Consider the following 19,853-nt stretch of genomic DNA (forward strand, 5'->3'; position numbering starts at 1 on the left):
ACGGAGGCTTTCCGACAGTCGTTCTTCCCGCGAACCATACGCGACTGGAACAGGAAAGGGAGGTAATGACAGTGGCACGTAAAGTGCCCTCCGCCACACACCGTTGGGTGGCTTGCGGAGTATGAATGTAGATGTAGATGTAATCAATTAATCATCTTCTCAGATTGACAACGAAACATTACTTCGCTGTACAGTTACAGGGTATGAAGTCTGGGGTCACTGAGGGTCGCAGCAACCTAGAAAACAAGAACTGAGACGAAGAGTTCGGAATGGGGTCGACTTTCAACGATCGGTACTTGGCGACCTGTGATCAACTTGTCGCACCCTTTTTATACATAGTACACTCCTGGAAATTGAAATAAGAACACCGTGAATTCATTGTCCCAGGAAGGGTAAACTTTATTGACACATTCCTGGGGTCAGATATATCACATGATCACACTGACAGAACCACAGGCACATAGACACAGGCAACAGAGCATGCACAATGTCGGCACTAGTACAGTGTATATCCACCTTTCGCAGCAATGCAGGCTGCTATTCTCCCATGGAGACGATCGTAGAGATGCTGGATGTAGTCCTGTGGAACGGCTTGCCATGCCATTTCCACCTGGCGCCTCAGTTGGACCAGCGTTCATGCTGGACGTGCAGACCGCGTGAGACGACGCTTCATCCAGTGGCGGTGCGGTCCCCTACGGCACTGCGTAGGATCCTACGGTCTTGGCGTGCATCCGTGCGTCGCTGCGGTCCGGTCCCAGGTCGACGGGCACGTGCACCTTCCGCCGACCACTGGCGACAACATCGATGTACTGTGGAGATCTCACGCCCCACGTGTTGAGCAATTCGGCGGTACGTCCACCCGGCCTCCCGCATGCCCACTATACGCCCCCGTTCAAAGTCCGTCAACTGCACATACGGTTCGCGTCCACGCTGTCGCGGCATGCTACCAGTGTTAAAGCCTGCGATGGAGCTCCGTATGCCACGGCAAACTGGCTGACACTGACGGCGGCGGTGCACAAATGGTGCGCAGCTAGCGCCTTTCGACGGCCAACACCGCGGTTCCTGGTGTGTCCGGTGTGCCGTGCGTGTGATCATTGCTTGTACAGCCCTCTCGCAGTGTCCGGAGCAAGTATGGTGGGTCTGACACACCGGTGTCAATGTGTTCTTTTTTCCATTTCCAGGAGTGTATATTGGGAGGCTCAGAACGTACTAGTTTTTGTAGGTACGTATGCGGCTCGAGGTGTCGCCCCACAATGTCAGTATAGGATTTTGAGCAAAGAAGTCTAACGACCACTGTTCTATGGTGTCTGTAGTTATTTTTGAAATCTACCTGCTTTCTCTGGTCAGCTGTCTTGTACTACGTTGTGTATTGATGGTTTGCATGTTCGTGTGTGTATCTGGTCCTAGTACTGGTCTGGCGATTTGAGCCTTATGTGTCTTAGACAGAAGTAGCTGGTTTCTTGAGTCTGTTGATGCTCTTCTGCAGCCGATATAGCGCAGGATGTGTTTGATGGTGCACGTCGTGTTCGTTGTCTCCTTAACGTACAGTCGCACACTTCCTTTTCACTTTTACATTCCGTATGGATGACCTTACACTCTACCTCCTCAAAACGTAAAGCCAACCCAATTTGAGTGTCTGTAAATTTATACAGTTCCTGCTTTATTTGCCTAAAGCATTGTAGTCCATTTGACCCTGTATAACAACATTGCCTACCGAGCGAGGTGGCGCAGTGGTTAGACACTGGACTCGCATTCGGGAGGACGACGGTTCAATCCCGCGTCCGGCCATCCTGATTTAGGTTTTCCGTGATTTTCCTAAATCACTCCAGGCAAATGCCGGGATGGTTCCTCTGAAAGGGCACGGCCGACTTCCTTCCCCGTCCTTCCCTAATCAGATGAGATGAGATGAGAACAACATTGCCTATGTAGTGTGTCGTACTAAAGTACCTGTAAGCACCTGTAAAACATTTCATTCAAAAGAGTAGGAGTCAGAGAGCATATTTACTTATCAACTTCGGCCATGAAGGCCATTTATCGTCGCCATGCAACCGCGTAGTGCCAGATACGTATTCTGGACCAGGGTGATTTGCACTTCTTATTCACTGTATGGGAATCGGACTTTACGACATGCTCGAAGCAGATACGTTCTCCTTCGGCACGTACGTCGTCACTGTCATGCTCATGTGCGATATCTGTGACGTTACGTGGTGAAATTCAGTGAGTGTGATCTGCCTGCAGTATAGATGTTCCGTATGCCAAACACTCCAGACGCCTCCCCTTGTAGCAGTTCCTTCTTCGTCTCATACACACACCCCCTACAATACTTGGCGTAACTTATTTCCCATTCCCTAAATTTCTTTGCTGTTTGACCTATGATACAGCAATTAAAGGACCTTTGAACGTCCACGAAATGTTTGATTCTCACTGCCTCGAAGTCCATGTATACTCACTCCATTTGGAGGAGAACGCAGCGAACTTTAGGTCTGGCTTTAATGGATGTATGTGAGCCTTTTGTCCCTTGGCCCTATTTTAAATGGTAACCAGACCTTTCTCGTGAACTCTTCATCTAGGTCGCCACTGAAGTTCATTTCGTACAATTCCTCGTGTGAGTCCTCATCAGAAAACGCTGTCGGAATTTGATATACCACTAGGCTAACACGTGGAGAAGAAAAGACGACATCAGAAATGTAGAAAATGGAACTTGTGTCAAGAAATAAGGGTTCAAGAAATAGGAGTTTAACACTCACACAGTAAAAATACTGACAATGTATTCTTGCTGACAATATATACTTACAAATACTCCATCTGTTTGATGCACAACCTTTTTGCCCTTTCAGTGGTAAAATTCCTCACTTTTTGCCATACTCCAGTAGTGACAATCAGACAATTCATTGATAAATATTTCTATATTCTATTTTTGTTTCGCTCTTATGTCATCTTGGTCTTTCTGTAAAGGAAACTGCCATTTATAATGTGTTTAATTACTGAAATTTTATTTAAAAAATGTGAATAAGTGATGATCAGCTTGATACACCGCACCCAACGTCGCTGCTGGGAACACCGCGCCAAATGGAGGGTTAAATCGGGACCTTTTCTTTACGGGCTAACGAGGCAAAATTGTTTTACATTAAAAACATATAAATTAAACTCTCTAAGATTTTTTTGCGTGTTTGATGAAGAGAGCGTGACACTTGGCGATAAATAGTTTTCAAAATGCACATGAGGCAAACATGAAATGTACTGAAACTATATTTATAATTTTAGGGCCAATTACTTACAATGTTTCCAGTTTAGGCATTCCATTCAAAGCTCCGTCTGCAAGGTAGAATATGTGGTTGAAAGACAGGTCACTGAAACAGTAATTTTCAGATTTATCAAACAACTGCGGTACTTATTTCCTCAGTAACAATCATTTTAAGAAACGATGTATTCAAGAAAGCTTATACAAAAATAAGGTATTTTATGTGCTGGTGTCACTTGAGATCTGTCTGTTCTGTAATCATGTGTTGTTTGTTGATGTTATTACTTACTTTTAATTCCTCTGTATCATTCAGTTTCAACACATAGCAATCGAAGACAATGTTCTTGATTTGACAATAAATAATACAGCACGACATGTATGTATGCAGTGGACTCGGGAGCGAGTACATCTCATAAACCGTTGACAGTTTTTGCCGTACATTATCGAGGATTATGCTATTTGTAAGAGACAAGTCTGCGGCGTCTATACTGAAAACTATACTGTCATACCGACAGAGACCAATTTCGGCTTGGAATGTTCTTCTAGAGCACTGACTTATTTCCTGCTTAAAATACGTTGAAAATTGTTTATCAACCAGAGTAGTGTGAAATTGTAATTCTGCCCTTTTTAAGATTCTCTAGTGCTATTGTAACTTTTCTCATGTGGCGGGTGAGGCTCCTATGTGATGCGTATATTAAGTGATTTACCCGCTTGTTACCCAGAATTAGCTGTTATTATACATGCGTCGTGCACTTACAACTTTACCAGACGTTATCAGAGAAGCGAGTTTTCCTGACTTTGCTTGAGTGCTCGAATTCAAGACGCGTTCAGCTTATTATAAATATGTCAATAGCGGGCGCCACCGGCACCCATCCCTGGAAGCAGCGGCAATATTTGTTTCTGGAATTGACCCCTACGTAACTTTGAAAGTCTTTTTATTTTGTTCCGAATAGGGGTGGCTATTTATTACAAAAGCTTTTGCACACAACAGGTTCATTAATTGCTTGAATTCTAAATTATACGCAAATTAACAAAAAGTGTATGTATACTTACAGAAGTTCCACTATATGTTTCACATTGCTTTGGCTATACAATACAAATCTCCTTTCACGAAACTTGCTGTGGTTGACACTGAAACAGCATGTCTGGTACGGAAATGATGCTTTCATCAAATTATTGATTCTACTAATGCCTTCTAATTCCACACTTTTAGTCTAATTCAGAAACTGACAATGGGTAGCATAAATCAAATTCCAGCGCTCCCTTACTCCTAGACCTCGGTTATACCTTTCGAACATGCTGTTCGCAGTTAAACTCGATGCCGTCCACCTCATGTCCGAATTCCATACAGCTAAGCCTTTTGATAACTTCTTGCCTACGACTGTAGAAAACACAGCATGACAATGATTGACTACTCCCTTCCCTTCCCAGCCTTGGTTTCCAGCAAAGTAGGGCGGATAACACATGTAGCAGAGTTCGATGTTATCTGTAATGGTACACCAGAATCTGTGTCCGTTCCATCATTCGCTTATTGTGATTCAAGCTCCGTGGTCCGTTAACATTGCTCCTGCCCTACACCTCGCGAGCTTAGCTTCGACGTGGAATGACGTTTGTACTTTCTAGAACATAAGAAGTTTTCTTACCATGATGGGTAGAAGCCGAATTGTTTTGCCAAGCACTGCTCCTGGCATTGCTTCCCGTAGAAAACAGTTTCATCAAACCAGATTTTGTAACTAGAAATTCCACACGTATCTCTTCTTTCAAGCCACCGTAATCATTATACCGTAGCAAATAAGCTTAAAGTACCCTTTCTCCTACAGTCTTCATTTGTAATTAATGTTCATCTTATGTTTACTCCAACTTGTTGCTCTCCCTTTAGGGGGTGTTGCACAATAAAAATGCCATAATATGTCAAAACGTTTAGATGTGACATTAAGCTAACGTTACACTGATACTTGCGAAGACAATGAAATTTTTATGGTAACAGTCCTTACAAAGAACGCAGCAAGATACATTTCTTAATTACCAGACTGTGTGCGAATATTTTGTGTTACGTGTTTCTCTATGGTATCTTAGAATGAAGTTAACATACGACAGGTTTTACTTTATGTTGCAGCTTGTAAATTGTTTTGTGATAGAATTAAGCATGATAAATTACCAGATGATGAACGATAGACTGATACTCGCAGTCCTGTGCTCTGATAAATAATAGAAACACTAATTAATAATATTGCATCAGTGGTTGCAGAACATAACCAGATAGCTACGTTTTCGTAACAGTCACGGAGAAACAGGAGTCAGTAGGGGTCGTGGCATTTCTCATTCAGTCTGTTTCAGTTTCCTATGCTAGTCTAGAAGTATACTTCAACGGAGACACTAAAATACAACGGAACTGATGGCCCATACGGGAAAAGGGTTGCTTGTTTCGGCAGTGAATTCCGCCAGTTTCGGGAGAGAAGAATGAGGAATTTTTCGTACCAGCTGTTATTTATGTGTATGGAATATGTTTTATTTCGAACGTATAAACAGAAATGGTACTCATAAGCAGTTTCTATGTTTCGTTTCCATTATATGTTTGTTCAGTTGGTAACTAAAACGTATCTGGCGTTTTAAGCCAGATTTTTATGTTACATTTAGGGAGAGATACTTACAGGGCGACGAGACTTCTGAGCCCAACGAAGGCGTTGCGAGATATGTTGCGTATCCTCTGGTGTTTCAGATCCCTGCGAAAAAGGAAGTTCAGGTACATAAAAGCGCGAAACTCAGTCTGTAGTTGTGCTACGTTCTAAGTTTTCGACGTGCAGTATGATTACACATCCGAACCTCAATCACTAATTTTTTCGCAAATTTCTCTTATTGTTTCCTGTTTTACGAGAAAAACGCATTAGTGTTGTCGTTACGTTGTCTCCGAGTCAGGGCGTCAGCAGAAGGGTAGAGGTACTTTCAGCATCATACTATTGTGCTCAGCTCCGTACTAATGTCAAAATTATTATCTTTTTCTGTACTTACGAAATGGTATTTTTATATCCCATTGTCTTCCACGTAGCAACTTTACTGACATTCAGGTCGTCCGGCTCCAATAATCAGTTACAATCTAGATTGACATCCCTTGTCTTAATAGACATCGTTGATAAGTTTTACTATTTCAGCACCTTAGTTCAGACGAAACAGTTGTACTCTAGAAGTCAGAAAAACAAATTGCAATAGCAAAACCTGTTTTAAACGAAATAAGACCACTATTGCCGGCCGGAGTGGCCGAGCACTTCTAGGCGCTACAGTCTGGATTCGCGCGACCGCTACGGTCGCAGGTTCGAATCCTGCCTCGGGCATGGATGTGTGTGATGTCCTTAGGTTAGTTAGGTTTAAGTAGTACTAAGTTGCAGGGAACTGATAACCTCAGAAGTTAGGTCCCATAGTGCTTAGAGCCATTTGAACGACTATTACTGAAGTTGTTTATAAGAGGAAATGAAAAGAAAATTATCGTATGGTTCATATACGTGACGTTTCAAAAATAGTTTTACAAACTTTGGGGACAGGTTTCTCACAATAAAACAAGAAAAAAAGATCACATAAATATATGTCCTAAAATTCTTCGTTTTCGAGTGATTATTGACAACTAACGTTTAATGATTTTCCAGATACACAGCAACAATTTCACTTATCTATGAACGCAATTGACTCCGTGTATCCCAGATCGCTTTGTGTTGCCAGGTAGATTTGTTTACATTCGTCATTTGTCTATTTTCAACGTGTTCACTGTGTACATGTACTACAGGCAGTTAGTTAACCGCAAGTGCTCCGTTCAGATATGACACAATGCTCATTTCGCTAGCAGGCAGACATGATTTTTATGTACGGTCGTGCGAATAGTAAGGGACACGAGGCTGTACAGCCGTATCAGCCAGAGTTTCCAGACCGAAGACGGCAGAGTGTATCGTTGCGTTAACTGGACGGGATCCGTAGCACCACAGACAATGGTCCGAGGAAGACAGCGTGTTGCTCGTACGCCTGAACAGGAGTAATATATTGTACGGGCTGTCGAAGAAGTGGCAAATAGCAGCGCAAGGTAAGTGACCCTGGCATGTGGTACATCTCTAAACTCAACACGGAGGATATTGCACGAGCACCTCATGTATACGTATAATTTTCATCGTTTGCAGAGCTTTTCGCCTGACCGTCGCCCTTCACGGTAGAATTTTGCCGATGGTTTGTTGCACAAACTGCCAGTTTGTTGTCTGTCTCTTGATTTTTGTTTACAGACGAGGCATCGTTTTGAAGAGCTGGAAAAACAAGCTTCTACAATCAACGCTTAGGGGCCGATCGCAATCTTCATTCTACAGTGCAGTCTAGACATCAGCATAAGATTAAAGTATGCGCTGGAGTTGTAGGTGACTGTTTGGTAGGGCTACAAGTTCTCCCGGCACGCTACACAGGTGCTGTCTACAGGTACTTCATTCAGATCAGCCTAGAAAATGAGCACCCTGCAAATAGGAACATGTGGTTTATGAATGATGGATCTGCAGCAAATTTCATTGTTCCATATGCACTGGCGGGTATCTATAATGGCAGATGGATAGGCACAGGAGGACTAGATCCATGGTCTTCACGTTCCCCCGATCTCAGTTCTTCAGATTATTGTTTGAGCGGGTATCTTATGCAACTGATCTGTGTAACAGATCGCACGGGTGCAGAAACTGTTCATCAGCTTTCCATGGAAACCGGCGGAAACATTCGAAAGCATCATTTGAAAGGTGCGACAGTCAGTGACTCGTCGACTGCACGAGTGTTTAGAAGCAAGCTCAGGACATTTCGACCATTTATTATGAATTTCTGTGTTGATGAACTCCAGTCAGTTAAACTGTAAACTTTCATTACCAGCTCGAAAACGAAGAATTTCCAGATATCTGTTTACATTAATTTTTTCCTCTATTGTTGTAAGGAATCTCTTGCAAAAGTTTGTGAAGGTATTTTTTTGTAGATTGTGCTCTTGTTTGGATATGAAAGCCAGAAACTGTTGAAGAAAGAAGGAAACCCCTTAGAAGCGACTTTGGGGGGACACAAAGAAAATTTAGTGAAGATGTTTTCCAAGAAATCAGAGAACTAAGGAACATCAAAGGAGCTATGTAAGAAAGGAAAGCTGAACGTGCTGGACATTTATTTGGACACTATAAATTTTTTACAAATGTATGGAAAGGAAAAAGTTATCCAAAAAAATGAAAATAGAAAGCCGAAGACGCAAAATACTGTAACATCTAACTAAAGATAGAGCTATGTCGACTAGTCATGTCTGGACATTCCGATCCGAACCGGACATCGCGACATCCCCAGCCAATGGCGTCATTTGGATTTGAGGTGGATTGACGCCGGTTCAGCGCAAAGCTCTCTCCACCGTTGCCCGCTTACCAGACCCCATTCCATCCCTCACTCGAAGGAAAATGCCTGGCAGTAGCGGGAACTGAAGCAGGGTGTGTTGCATAATCGCCACATACGGTGACCACTTAGCTACGGAGACGGACTAGTATAACATATATATTGGAGGTAAATACTTGCCGTAATGAAGAAACAAGAAAACAGAGAAGAATTTTTGTAGCTGCAAGGCATAGCGTCCAGAAGATAATGATGTTGAGTCGATGATTTTTGATGCTTGAATACTTCTTTACTTGTGGATTTCGAACACTTTCAGATACATTCACTTATATTTGGGACTGCTATAATATTTTTTCCCGTTTATTATCCTGTAGATAAACATAATAACCTCCAGTTCCATAAAAAAGTAAAATATTGTTTACAGATCTGACTGCAAACAGAAACTTTAAAATTGCTTTATACCTCATACATATTTTTCAGAAGAAACTCATAATCAGATAGTCGGCTCTCTCACAAAATTTATATTATGGACAACGTTTGCCTAACCGCTGGGGCAGTGCTGTTGAAGGCACTAACTGAAATTAGATTGAATCTACGGAACATATGCAAAGAACTATTGCAATTAGTTTTATTTTGGTTAGTTATCCATTATAGGAACCAAGAGATTGTGTTAAATATACTGTTACATTATTCATTTCAAATCAAATCAGAAAGATGGCGATTAGGTGCATGACGTATAAGTCACTCTTTACACATATGCAATTGAAACACATATGAGAAATAACAATCCACCAGACTGCTTTCTTTGAGGTGCATTTGTTTGACGAAATATGTCGAAAAAGAAAACCGACATGTGGAAGATTCGGCTCTAGCAATGAACTGTATCTCATATCTCGATACTCATAATCATTACGCTTGATATTTTTACATCTAGATCTACATGATTTAAGGTGCCTGGTAGAGAGTTCTAGAACTACCTTGAAGCTCTCGAACAGCTCCCTGGAAGAAACGAACCTTTACGTCTTTCATGCGAGCTCTGATTTCTCTTGTTTGATTGTGATGATCATTTTCTCTATGATGGTGGGCGCCAAAACGTATTTTCACATTTTTGGACAAAGATGGTGATTGATATTTCATGAGACGATTCTGCCGCAACAAAGAACGCCTTTGTTTTAATGATCGCCAGTCAAATCCGCATATCATATCCGTGGCACTCTCTGCCCTGTTTCACGATAATACAAAACTAGGTGACCTACTTTGAACGTTTTCGATGTTCTCCGTCATCCTATCAGATTCGGATACCACGCCGCGCAGCAGTATTCCAGCTGAATACAAACAAGCGTGATGTAGGCAGTCTCTTTAGTAGAATGGTTGCATTTTCTAAGTTTCTGCAAATAAATAGCAACCTTTGGTTCACGTTCTACACAATATTATTACATTATCGTTCTAATTTAAGTTATTTATTGCTGTAATTCCGAAGTATTTAATTGATTTCACAGCAATTAGGTTTGTGTGATATATTGTGTATCCTAAACTTAGCGGATTCTTTTACCACTCATGTGGAGGACTTTGCCCTTTTTCTTATTTACAGTCAATTTCCACTGTTTACAACATATAGATATTTGTTTAAATCTTTTTCAGTTGGTTTTGATCGTCTGATGACTTTAAATATCGGCAAATGATAGCATCACCTGCAAGCAATCAAGGAGGGCTGCTCAGTCCCTCTCCTAAATCGTTGCACTGATCAGAAACGACAGACAGCTTATGCTCGAACTGTGGCCTTCTGAAGGGAAATCACGAATCCTGTTGCACAACTGAGGCGATACTCAGTAGGCACGTAATTTGATTAGAGGTCAGTTGTCCCGTGAGAATAAAGAGCTAGTTGTGTTCCACAAGAACGACGTGTTCTGAATTCGAGTTAGCTACTAGTCGATAAATCATTTTCTTCGATGTAATCGGTACGCATACAACAGCATGCGTATCTAATATGTTCCAAATCACCGCGCATGAAAAAGGGATTTTTCAGGAGCTCATACCGCTCGATCTATTGGTGACACAGAGATAGGTTCATATGTTTAGCATAACCACTGCGCTAGTAACCATTTGTATTCCAACAGAATAATTGTCTTTGTGCTACTGCCCTACAGTACAGAGTCAAAGAAAGAGTGTTACACATTTCCTCGAGCTTAGACAAATAGAGCAAATCCATTGGTTTCTTTGCATTTGATGTGGTTTACAGTGGACCGTAGGGGGGTTTATGGAGGCACTGTTAACTCATGGGTGGTCCCTTAGAAGACCAGAAAAAACGTTCTTTTTTCATTTCTTCGTACCAAAACTGAGCCGTGGATTCCAAGACGCCGTAATACGTCTCCGTTATCATCAGAAAGGTTCTGGAAACCCCATTTGCTAGTACTGAAATAAAGGATAAAGCTTTCTTTACGTGAAATCCAGATCTTAGGTGTTATTTTGCGAGAGATTGTGATAGTGGCAGTGGAAGAAAGACAGAAAGTAATAAAGCCCGGAAGATAGTAAACACTGGTTGTGGTATGGAAAGAGCGAATGAGACAATGGCATTGTGAGAGAAACAGAGGGACACAGAGGCAGTGGAACATAGTAGACAGTGACAGAACAGTGCTAGGGGAAGATTGAAGGAGACAGTTAAAGCGGGAGAGGAGTAAAGAGAAGGAAAAGTGGATGTGGTTGAGAGCCAGTAATAATGAGGGACAGAGTCTATGACAGCGGCAAGGAAGAGGAGAGAGTTAACGAAAGCGGGAAGATACAACAGCAGTGGGAATGAATGAATGAGGTACTAGCACTAAATGAGAGCAAGAGGAACACAGTGACAATCAAAGGAGGCTGTAGTAGTAGTACCGAACGAGGGAGACTGTGGCTGTGAGACAACAGTCAATGTGAGAGAGACACAAAGGCATAATGACAATGAGCTAGGCTAGACGAGTGTTTGAAAATGGGCAAATCTAAGTGCATTGATATGAACGACTTTTAGCGATGGACTGATGGGTGTTAGCAAGTTGCAGTTACGAGAGGTTGCGAGAGTTTAATGTGAGTTGCGTGTTAAAAGCGTGCTAATACATTCGCTTGCCCAAATTTTTGGTAAACTTTTTGAACGTGCTGAGGATGGTAGAATGAGGCAGCTGGTACCCCATTTTTCACTCAGAGTCTTTTAAAGAAATAAGAAAATTTTTTCATTTTTTTTTTTTTTTTGTACTCCGATAGGAGCATTTTTCCTCTGGTTCATAATTTGTTCTTTAACCGTATTGCAAATCGGCTTTAGTGAAATAGGTCTATAATTTGGCGGATCTATTTCAATTCTTGAGTACTGGTGAGGCCTCAGCAGCTTCCCAGTCATTAAGTAGGTCCGTTTCGACGAACAAGAGGTTGTATATGATTGTTAGATTCTGCCAGGTACTTAAATGTGAATTGCAGAGTTGTCATGTAAGTATGGAGCTATTCTACAAGCATGCTTCAATAGGAACCTAAATGGTATGCAAAACTGGTATGACATTAAACTTCTTGCATCTGAATGTGGTATTTTCCTATAATTGTAAAATCGATACTAGAGTATTTTTCGTAATTTTGTCGATTGTATGATGTATAAGTAACCAAAATAACAACGATCGTCAACATTTGTGTGACCAATTAGGTAGACTCCATCTCCTCTTAGTAATTTTTAGCAGAATCACAGTCCCAGCCGTTAGCTACACGTGGTCTACAAAAGAAATAAAAGTTTCTGTGATTGCCTGCAATCTGATGGTTTGCCTGCAGGGGTCCTAAATCTTTCTGCTGGAGTAATAAATCATGTCTCAAGACTATAAAGTGAGTGGTCGCTATTTCTCCTTAAATCAATCAATACAGTTCGATAGTTGGATCATTTAGCGCTCTCTGCGCATAAGTTCGATTTAATAGAAGTTTACAGCCAATGTAACTAACTTTTTATGACGTTAAAAATTTCTCTTATTAGAAGTAAAAGGGATTTGGGGAATTTTAATGTGACGTAATACTTGCGCAAATTTCGTGATACAGCAATCTCGTATTCTAGCTGGCACAATATCCTCTATATGTTTCGCTGGAGACTAACCGATGCATTTTTTCTTCTCTAGAAAGGTTTGTTCCTAAACTAATTTGCGTATTTAACTCATAAAAGTGACCTTTTCGTTCCTTATAATAGAAGATTTTCACATTTTGGAGCGAAAATAAAACGAATTGCGCTTTAATGGAACTGAGTGCAATTTGTTTCCTTTTCATTCATAAAACAGTTACAGAATGATATACGAGGCCGTGTTGAAAAGTAATGCCGCAAAAATTTTATGTCAAAAGTCTTAAGTCTTTCTAAATAAAACAAATGTTATTAATGCCCTACATATTTATTGTTCACGTCTACATACTTGTAGCCCTCTTCCGTTAGACGGCTCGTAATTGTAGCCTATAAAGGGCGGAGTGTAACGTAACTACGAAGGCGTGTAAGAAGCACTGTGCTGTAATCGAGTTTCGAAATCTAAAAGTTCGTCCACACATGGAGCAGCCTCTCCATCAGCAGGACAATGCCAGATCACACACGAGCCCTGCGATATCTGCAGCAGTCCGACAGCTTGGGTTCACTGTCACCGACCATCCCTCCATACAATACCGATTCAGCCACAAGCGATTTTCATCAGTTTCCAAAACTTAAGGATCACCTTCGAGAAGTGCACTTTGATGACAATGAAGCGGGGACATCAGGAAGGAGGTTGTGGCTCCCACAACCATGTCAAAAATTCTACAGTGAAGGTATCACCAAATTAGAGTCCCGTTGGGAGAAATGTGTTCGTTGCCAGGATGACTATGTTGAGAAATAAATACGTAGACATGGAGGCTTAAGATGCAGAAAGTTAATAACCTTCAGAGTTAAAAAAAAGAAAAAAAACGATTCGGAGGTGTTACTTTTCAGCACGCCCTCATATTTTTAACAAGTTACCGTTTCATTGATATAGGAACTTGAAACAACACGACGAAAATCAATATTGGCAGAATTTTTTTTCCTAGTTTTTAAATATCTCTGTTTGTATCTTTTCTACTGCGTTATGTCATATGGAAGTCGAAACCCAAAACAGATATCGTTATATAAAGTGCTAGTGACCTACCAAACTTTATATTGCCTATGAAGGAGTAATTAACCGTCCTCTAAATAACATAATAAAACTATGCGGAAATGAACTTGTTTACTTCTGTGCCGTTCCGTCTCGAATGATATCGTTCTCGACAGCTCAGAAAATTTTAGACTTCCTTCTTTTTGTGTTCAACGACTGATTTTGTGGTGCAATATATCCCACCTAGTTCCGAGGCTGTATGTACAGCATCAGCGTAATGTCTTCTGCATGATAATGCGTTGTCTAAGGTAAATGTTATTTTTGAAACTTCGTTGTACGAAATAGTTGTACTGTTGAAAAATTTTACCTTCTTATTCAGCAAGTCTTGTAACTGTTTTAAGGTTACATAACCTGTATGGATTTATTTTATAGTTGTTAGTATGTTATTAGTATGTTACTATTTATGGACAGTCTCTAGTCATGCTTACTTCGTGGAAACAAGAAGACGACTGTCACGGAGAGTGTGTTCTATAAAGTAAATAAAGGACAGCATTTATAACATGTACCAGAAGTAGATAAGCGTATATTTAAGACTAGAGATATTATCTCACACAAATGTAGTAGGTCAGCGTGTTTTTTAAACGGAGATGTAGGATTAGCTATGCTTTTACCATGAGTCCGTATTGAATGCATAATCTGTACACTGAAATGGTAGTATGGCTGTAAGAAAACATTTCGTCTATATTGTTTGAATTGACGAGAGAGATGATGCCAAATACTACTGATAACAGAGAACAATATTAAATTTCCAATACTCACAACGTAGTAATCGACGAGAGTCCGTAAAAAGCCATTGGTTCTAAGACTTCTATTCCGTTACCTTGTAGATGGCTGTAAGGGGGAAGAAAATTCAATAAGTACGAGTAGCTATAATGGGAACATGGCAAACAAGTTGATGGAACGTTTTTGAAACGAATGTCACTCACAGTGTGCGCAAATCTGGCAACCCGAAGAAGCTACCGTTGTTTATGACGGAGATATGGTTATCCTGTAAGTTGAGAATGTGTAGTCGCCAGAGGTTGCGGAATATCATGGCGGGAAGTCTAGTTATACTATTGTTCCTCAGATCTCTAGAATAGAATGGTTCATCAAATTTCATATTCATATATGAAATCGTACTTATACGTTTACAGTCATTAAGTCTGTGAAATATAAAGTCCAAGAGCTAATGTAAGTCACTGCGTAAAATATGATGTTGTAACTCATTACCATTTAAAGTAGTTTTTCTGTTACTTACAGGTAAACAAGTCGGTCCAGTTTCGAAAATGAATCTTCATTAAGTGTTTCATTCAACAAATTATTTGCCATATAACTGTGAAAATAAGAATTACTCCATTACTTAAGCACAAACAAACAACTGGATATTAAGCGAGATAATAATGACGTGATGTAGGAAGATTTGCAAATTCTTCTCGAAATCGCTACACTAAATGTTCTTGAGGAACAAGTAATGATCTGAATAATACTTACAAGCGATTTATCTGAAATTCAATGACCGCCGGGAACTCCGTCAGACCAAGGCTGGTGCAGTTGATTTTTGTGTCGTGGCACACGCATCGAGGTTCCGTGGAGCACTGGAACGCTGAAATAAGTACCCATTTGTTTGGTGACCGGCAGAGTGGCAAAATAATATACCTTAAATTATTTGACTTGTAAACACACTAACTCACTTGTAGTTTGTTCTTGCGAGCCTTTCGTTTTGAAATCTGTGTCACGAATGATTATATTTCAGATTGTTTAAGGATGAACGTTTCTCAGTATTACTACAGAGTAAACAACTATTCTTTTATTTGGGCTGAAACCCTAGTCTTGGTTATCTCATTGTCGTACCTATTAGAGAAAAGATCTTTCGCTATGGAGCTGCAAGTGCGATGATACAAAGCTTTTGGCTCTGTACTGGACAGTAATCCAGTACCTTAAGCTACATGACAATGCTCTTAACTTTTGTGTTTAGGCGTGATTTACCATCTGTCCTGACAGCACGGTTTCGACTTTAGGTCCCTAATCGTCTTCTCTATTAGTTTGAGTAACATTAAAATTTGTTTTAGCTACAAATCACTTGGTATTACGGGCAATCACAACTGTAATTAACGTTTCAATTGATAAAACCGCAGTAGCATCATCAGAATTATTTATTAATCATGACTGGTTTTGTGTCGCTTTTGTCACATCTTCAGGTAACAAACAACTGACCTTTCAATACATAATGTCCTCAAAACTCTGTAACGCCAGTGCCACGTAGGATGACAGATGACTTTTTTTATTTGCCCTAATTGAGTTTTAAGCTCATTATGTATTGAAAGGTCAACAGTTTGCTATTTGTAGGTGTGACTAAAATGTGACGAAATTATCAATTATTCTTAAACCATTTTGACTCATCAATTGAAATATGTTTTAGCTATTACGATAAAGAACCGGATGAGCATCCCGACTCTGAAATGACTGTTCTCGTGTAGCAGGGTATCACTCGATTACTTTCGTTTATCAGATTTATATCAGGTGTGTAATACAATTCGGAAAATGGAGAATGTTCCAGAAGCATGAAAAGCAGCGCTGCGCTTCTGTTGCATGGTCTGAATGCAACTGAAAAGTTCCTGGGTAGAAACAAATAGAATATCTTAAGCATAACCTCACTACTATGTTGAACATTTTTGACAATATTTTTATGGCCTTTAATCTGAAGAGTGGTTTAATGCAGCCTCCACAGTCGTCTTTCCAGTGTGAGACTTTTCATCTCTGCATAGCTGTCCTGAAACTCAACATACATCTGAACCTGCTTGCTGTAGTCTAGAAGTCGATATTCTACTACAGAGTAGTGAAAATTGTGATTTTATCTATAGAATAAAAAAAAAAACTTTAGAGTCTGTGGCCAAACAGACTATGGACAGTATCGCCAAGGAATTTGGAACGAAAACCAAACTCGTAAATATAGTCAAACAGACCTTGGCAGACCTATTTCCTAACTTCGCAGTTAGGAAATAAATCCTTAGGATACTATGCCACTTTTTGTTAACGACCTTGCGGCACTATTAAAAAGTCCAGAAGAATCAACCGTAGAAATCAACTTTCTGAAACACATAGCTCGACAAATATGCCTCAGGTTCTCAGCACAAAACATCGAGCTCGTGAGAAACAACAGATCTGAATTAAAAATTTTCAGAACTTGATTTAGATGTGATTCAAAAATATAATCAGTCACTTACGTTGGTAGGAATGGACAAGAGACGTAATTAGAAGAAAATGTCGGCGAAAATCAAATCGTAGAAACCGAACATGGATAGACAAAAAACATCTACAAGAAGAACTGTATCACCTTGGACGAATGATTTTATGTCAGTGAATGCTTGCGGTGAACTACAGTGGAAATCTAAATATTTCCTAAGAAAAGTATACTACGAAGAATGATGGATATGGAACTAAATGAAGACGATTAATGGAATGACATCCGCTTAAGTAGTAACAATGATTTATTCACTCGAAGTCCTGTTTCAGAGTGTTGAAATCCCATCTTCAGAAGCATAAAAAACCAAACATACAAAAGAAGAGGAGGGGGCAATGTAACACCTCTGGAAGAACAATGTAGCATGTAGAAGGTAGGACGGAGCGAAAAAGAACCAAAACCCAACAGTGTACACATTATGTCCGCCATCGAGCAGCCGCTTACTATAGACGCCAGCAAAAACTGAACGGAAGGTCACGATGGAGGAGTCTGGAGGCGCGGAGCGGCGGCGCAAATTTGTGCGAGAGGGAGAAAACTGACGTCGTTTTTGAGGAAGATATTGTAAATTGGGACTGACTCGTCCAAGCGTTTCGCTAATTCAGTTACAAGGCTGTGGTAGGCCGTCAAGATGTATAACTCACAGTCATCTAAAAATACGTGAAGTATTAGGGAACAAGGAATAGAACATAGGCAAAATGAATGAACACGTGATACAGTGTGAGTACAGTGTTTGGTTTTTCTCTCATCCCACCATCCTGGACGTTAAATTTTTAGGTCTGTTTGGTTATTTGGATCTCTCCTCTTTTTTCTAGTCACATCCAAGATGCAGTGACTTGGAGCCGTGGAACTGATTGGCCCGACCGTTTGTAATGTATAACCAAGTAGAATTAGTGAGTATCCTTGTTTTCTTGTTTTCTTAGTTTGTTCTTCTGGTTATCCCAGATGCGTTGTGTTATATTTTCTCAGGTTTTACGTAGCTGAAAAAGGGGTTTTAACTTCCAGAACCTGTATTGGACACAACAAATCATTATTATAGCTGAAGCGGATGTCACTCTATTAATCATGCCTTTCAGTTCCGGATGTCCTATAAATCAAATTTTGTCTAAGTCAAGATGGATAGTTACTTCTGACAAACAGATAAGTACGGGAGGACGTCGAGAGATCATACTGAGTAGGAGCGAATGACGTTTCAGTGCTACTTGTACCAAATCACTGAAATAAACGAAATAAATATGTTACTACGGAAAGAAGAAGACCACCATGAAGATATAATTCTAGAAACACTAAAGCATCGGATCCGCAGACGTTAGAGTGAAGGTATATTTTTAGGGAAAAACACGTAATTTATTTGTTTATAAACTGAGAGGTGCTATAAAAAAATGTTCGTGCTTGGACAGAAAAACAAGGTAAGCGGGTCAGTGAGCGTATGAAAGTGTACTGCAGACAGAGGAATACCACAGACAAAGAAAATGAATGATTTGAAGGGTGTCTGAGTTTTAATTTAGAAAAAAATGTCTAAACAGAGAAAGAAAATAATTATTACATTATTCTGAAATTGCTGAGCCACAACCAGCAGTTCTGTGAGTTACTATTACTGCAGATGTGACAATGGATAATTACGCATCAATACCTAACCGACTTAGGGAATTGCTTGTTGTTAACTGGCTGTTGTGAGGCAGCCAGTGTTTACTTACTGCAGCCGTCTTCGTCAACCCAAGTGTCCTTGCAGTCCAGGAAGGCGTTGCAGCGCAGTGACATGTTGAGACACGGGCCGTTTCTGCATTTAAATGTGTCCTCTGGGCATGTCACATTCTCTGCAAAACGATTACAAAAAATAATATTTATTTCGTGAACGGGGTCTACAGAGAAGTTAGAACACCGTATCGTTCACGATTTTATTAACGTATATAACTAATCCTCAAGAGGAGGGTTTATCACATGAAATTCTACGTTGGATGGTATTTTTACGACTTTCGTATAAATGTGCAACTCTTAGCAATGTTTCGAATCGTTCGTTCACCTTTTGGTAAAAAGCCCCTTCGGAAAAGAAAGATTAAACACAGCACCAAGTACTCTCAACTTCACATCAACAATTAGCTGTGGAGGAGGACTCTTCTTGGTGGTTTCGCATAACTAGGCAGAAGCTCTAAAGTAGTCTCGTTTCCTTTGGTTTTATAAAAAAAATCGACTGATGAAATGAAAATACTATAACAGGAGAAGAAGACTGGATATATTCGTAAGAGCGGGATCGTAAGCAGCAATAAACAGTTTGGGTCGTCCAAGATGAACCGAAGCCAACCACAGTGGCTCGTTCGAGAATCCCTCTGCAGAATATAATTGCTTGCTTCTTTAGTTGTAACAAACATTACTGTATTTGATCAAGGGGTACTCTTATTTTTCACAAATCACCTACGAAATCTGGAAAAACGACGGAAAACCTACATCATTCAGTATGCAATGCCAGCTGTAACACATTTGGCCAAAAATGCATTATTTGACGACAAAAATTACGACTGCCCGTATTCGCTTGTTGTATCAACTGACAACTTCTTTCTTTTTCTTACGGTTCTAGGCGCACAGTCAGGATCCGCGCGACTGCTACGGTGGCAGGTTCGAATCCTGCCTCGGGCATGGATGTGTGTGATGTCCTTAGGTTAGTTAGATTTAAGTAGTTCTAAGTTCTAGGGGACTTATGACCACAGATGTTGAGTCCCTTAGTGCTCAGAACCATTTTTCCTTTTCTTATATGTAACAAATAATGTGTGACGGCAATTTTCATCAAGAAGACGTTTGTGGAATGGCAGGGAAGACCAGGTCTCTATGTGCCTCTGCTGAGTGATACATTACTGTTGCACCTGATGTGAGATACCTCCAAACCTGT

General features: G+C 40.4%; 1 protein-coding gene across 1 annotated transcript in view; it reads right to left on the reverse strand.

The window, feature by feature from the left end:
- Window positions 1-19,853, reverse strand: part of LOC126235164 (G-protein coupled receptor GRL101-like) — a 412,667-nt gene that overhangs the window by 198,908 nt on the left and 193,906 nt on the right. The window contains exons 12-18 of the mRNA XM_049943896.1: window positions 18,667-18,786; window positions 15,223-15,334; window positions 14,990-15,064; window positions 14,679-14,822; window positions 14,512-14,583; window positions 5,893-5,964; window positions 3,279-3,350 (exon numbers count right to left, since the gene is read on the reverse strand). Coding sequence (XP_049799853.1) covers window positions 3,279-3,350; window positions 5,893-5,964; window positions 14,512-14,583; window positions 14,679-14,822; window positions 14,990-15,064; window positions 15,223-15,334; window positions 18,667-18,786 — 667 coding nt within the window. The remainder of the gene's footprint in view (window positions 1-3,278; window positions 3,351-5,892; window positions 5,965-14,511; window positions 14,584-14,678; window positions 14,823-14,989; window positions 15,065-15,222; window positions 15,335-18,666; window positions 18,787-19,853) is intronic.

The sequence above is a fragment of the Schistocerca nitens genome, chromosome 2 (assembly GCF_023898315.1).
Source record: "Schistocerca nitens isolate TAMUIC-IGC-003100 chromosome 2, iqSchNite1.1, whole genome shotgun sequence".
NCBI lineage: Eukaryota > Metazoa > Arthropoda > Insecta > Orthoptera > Acrididae > Schistocerca > Schistocerca nitens.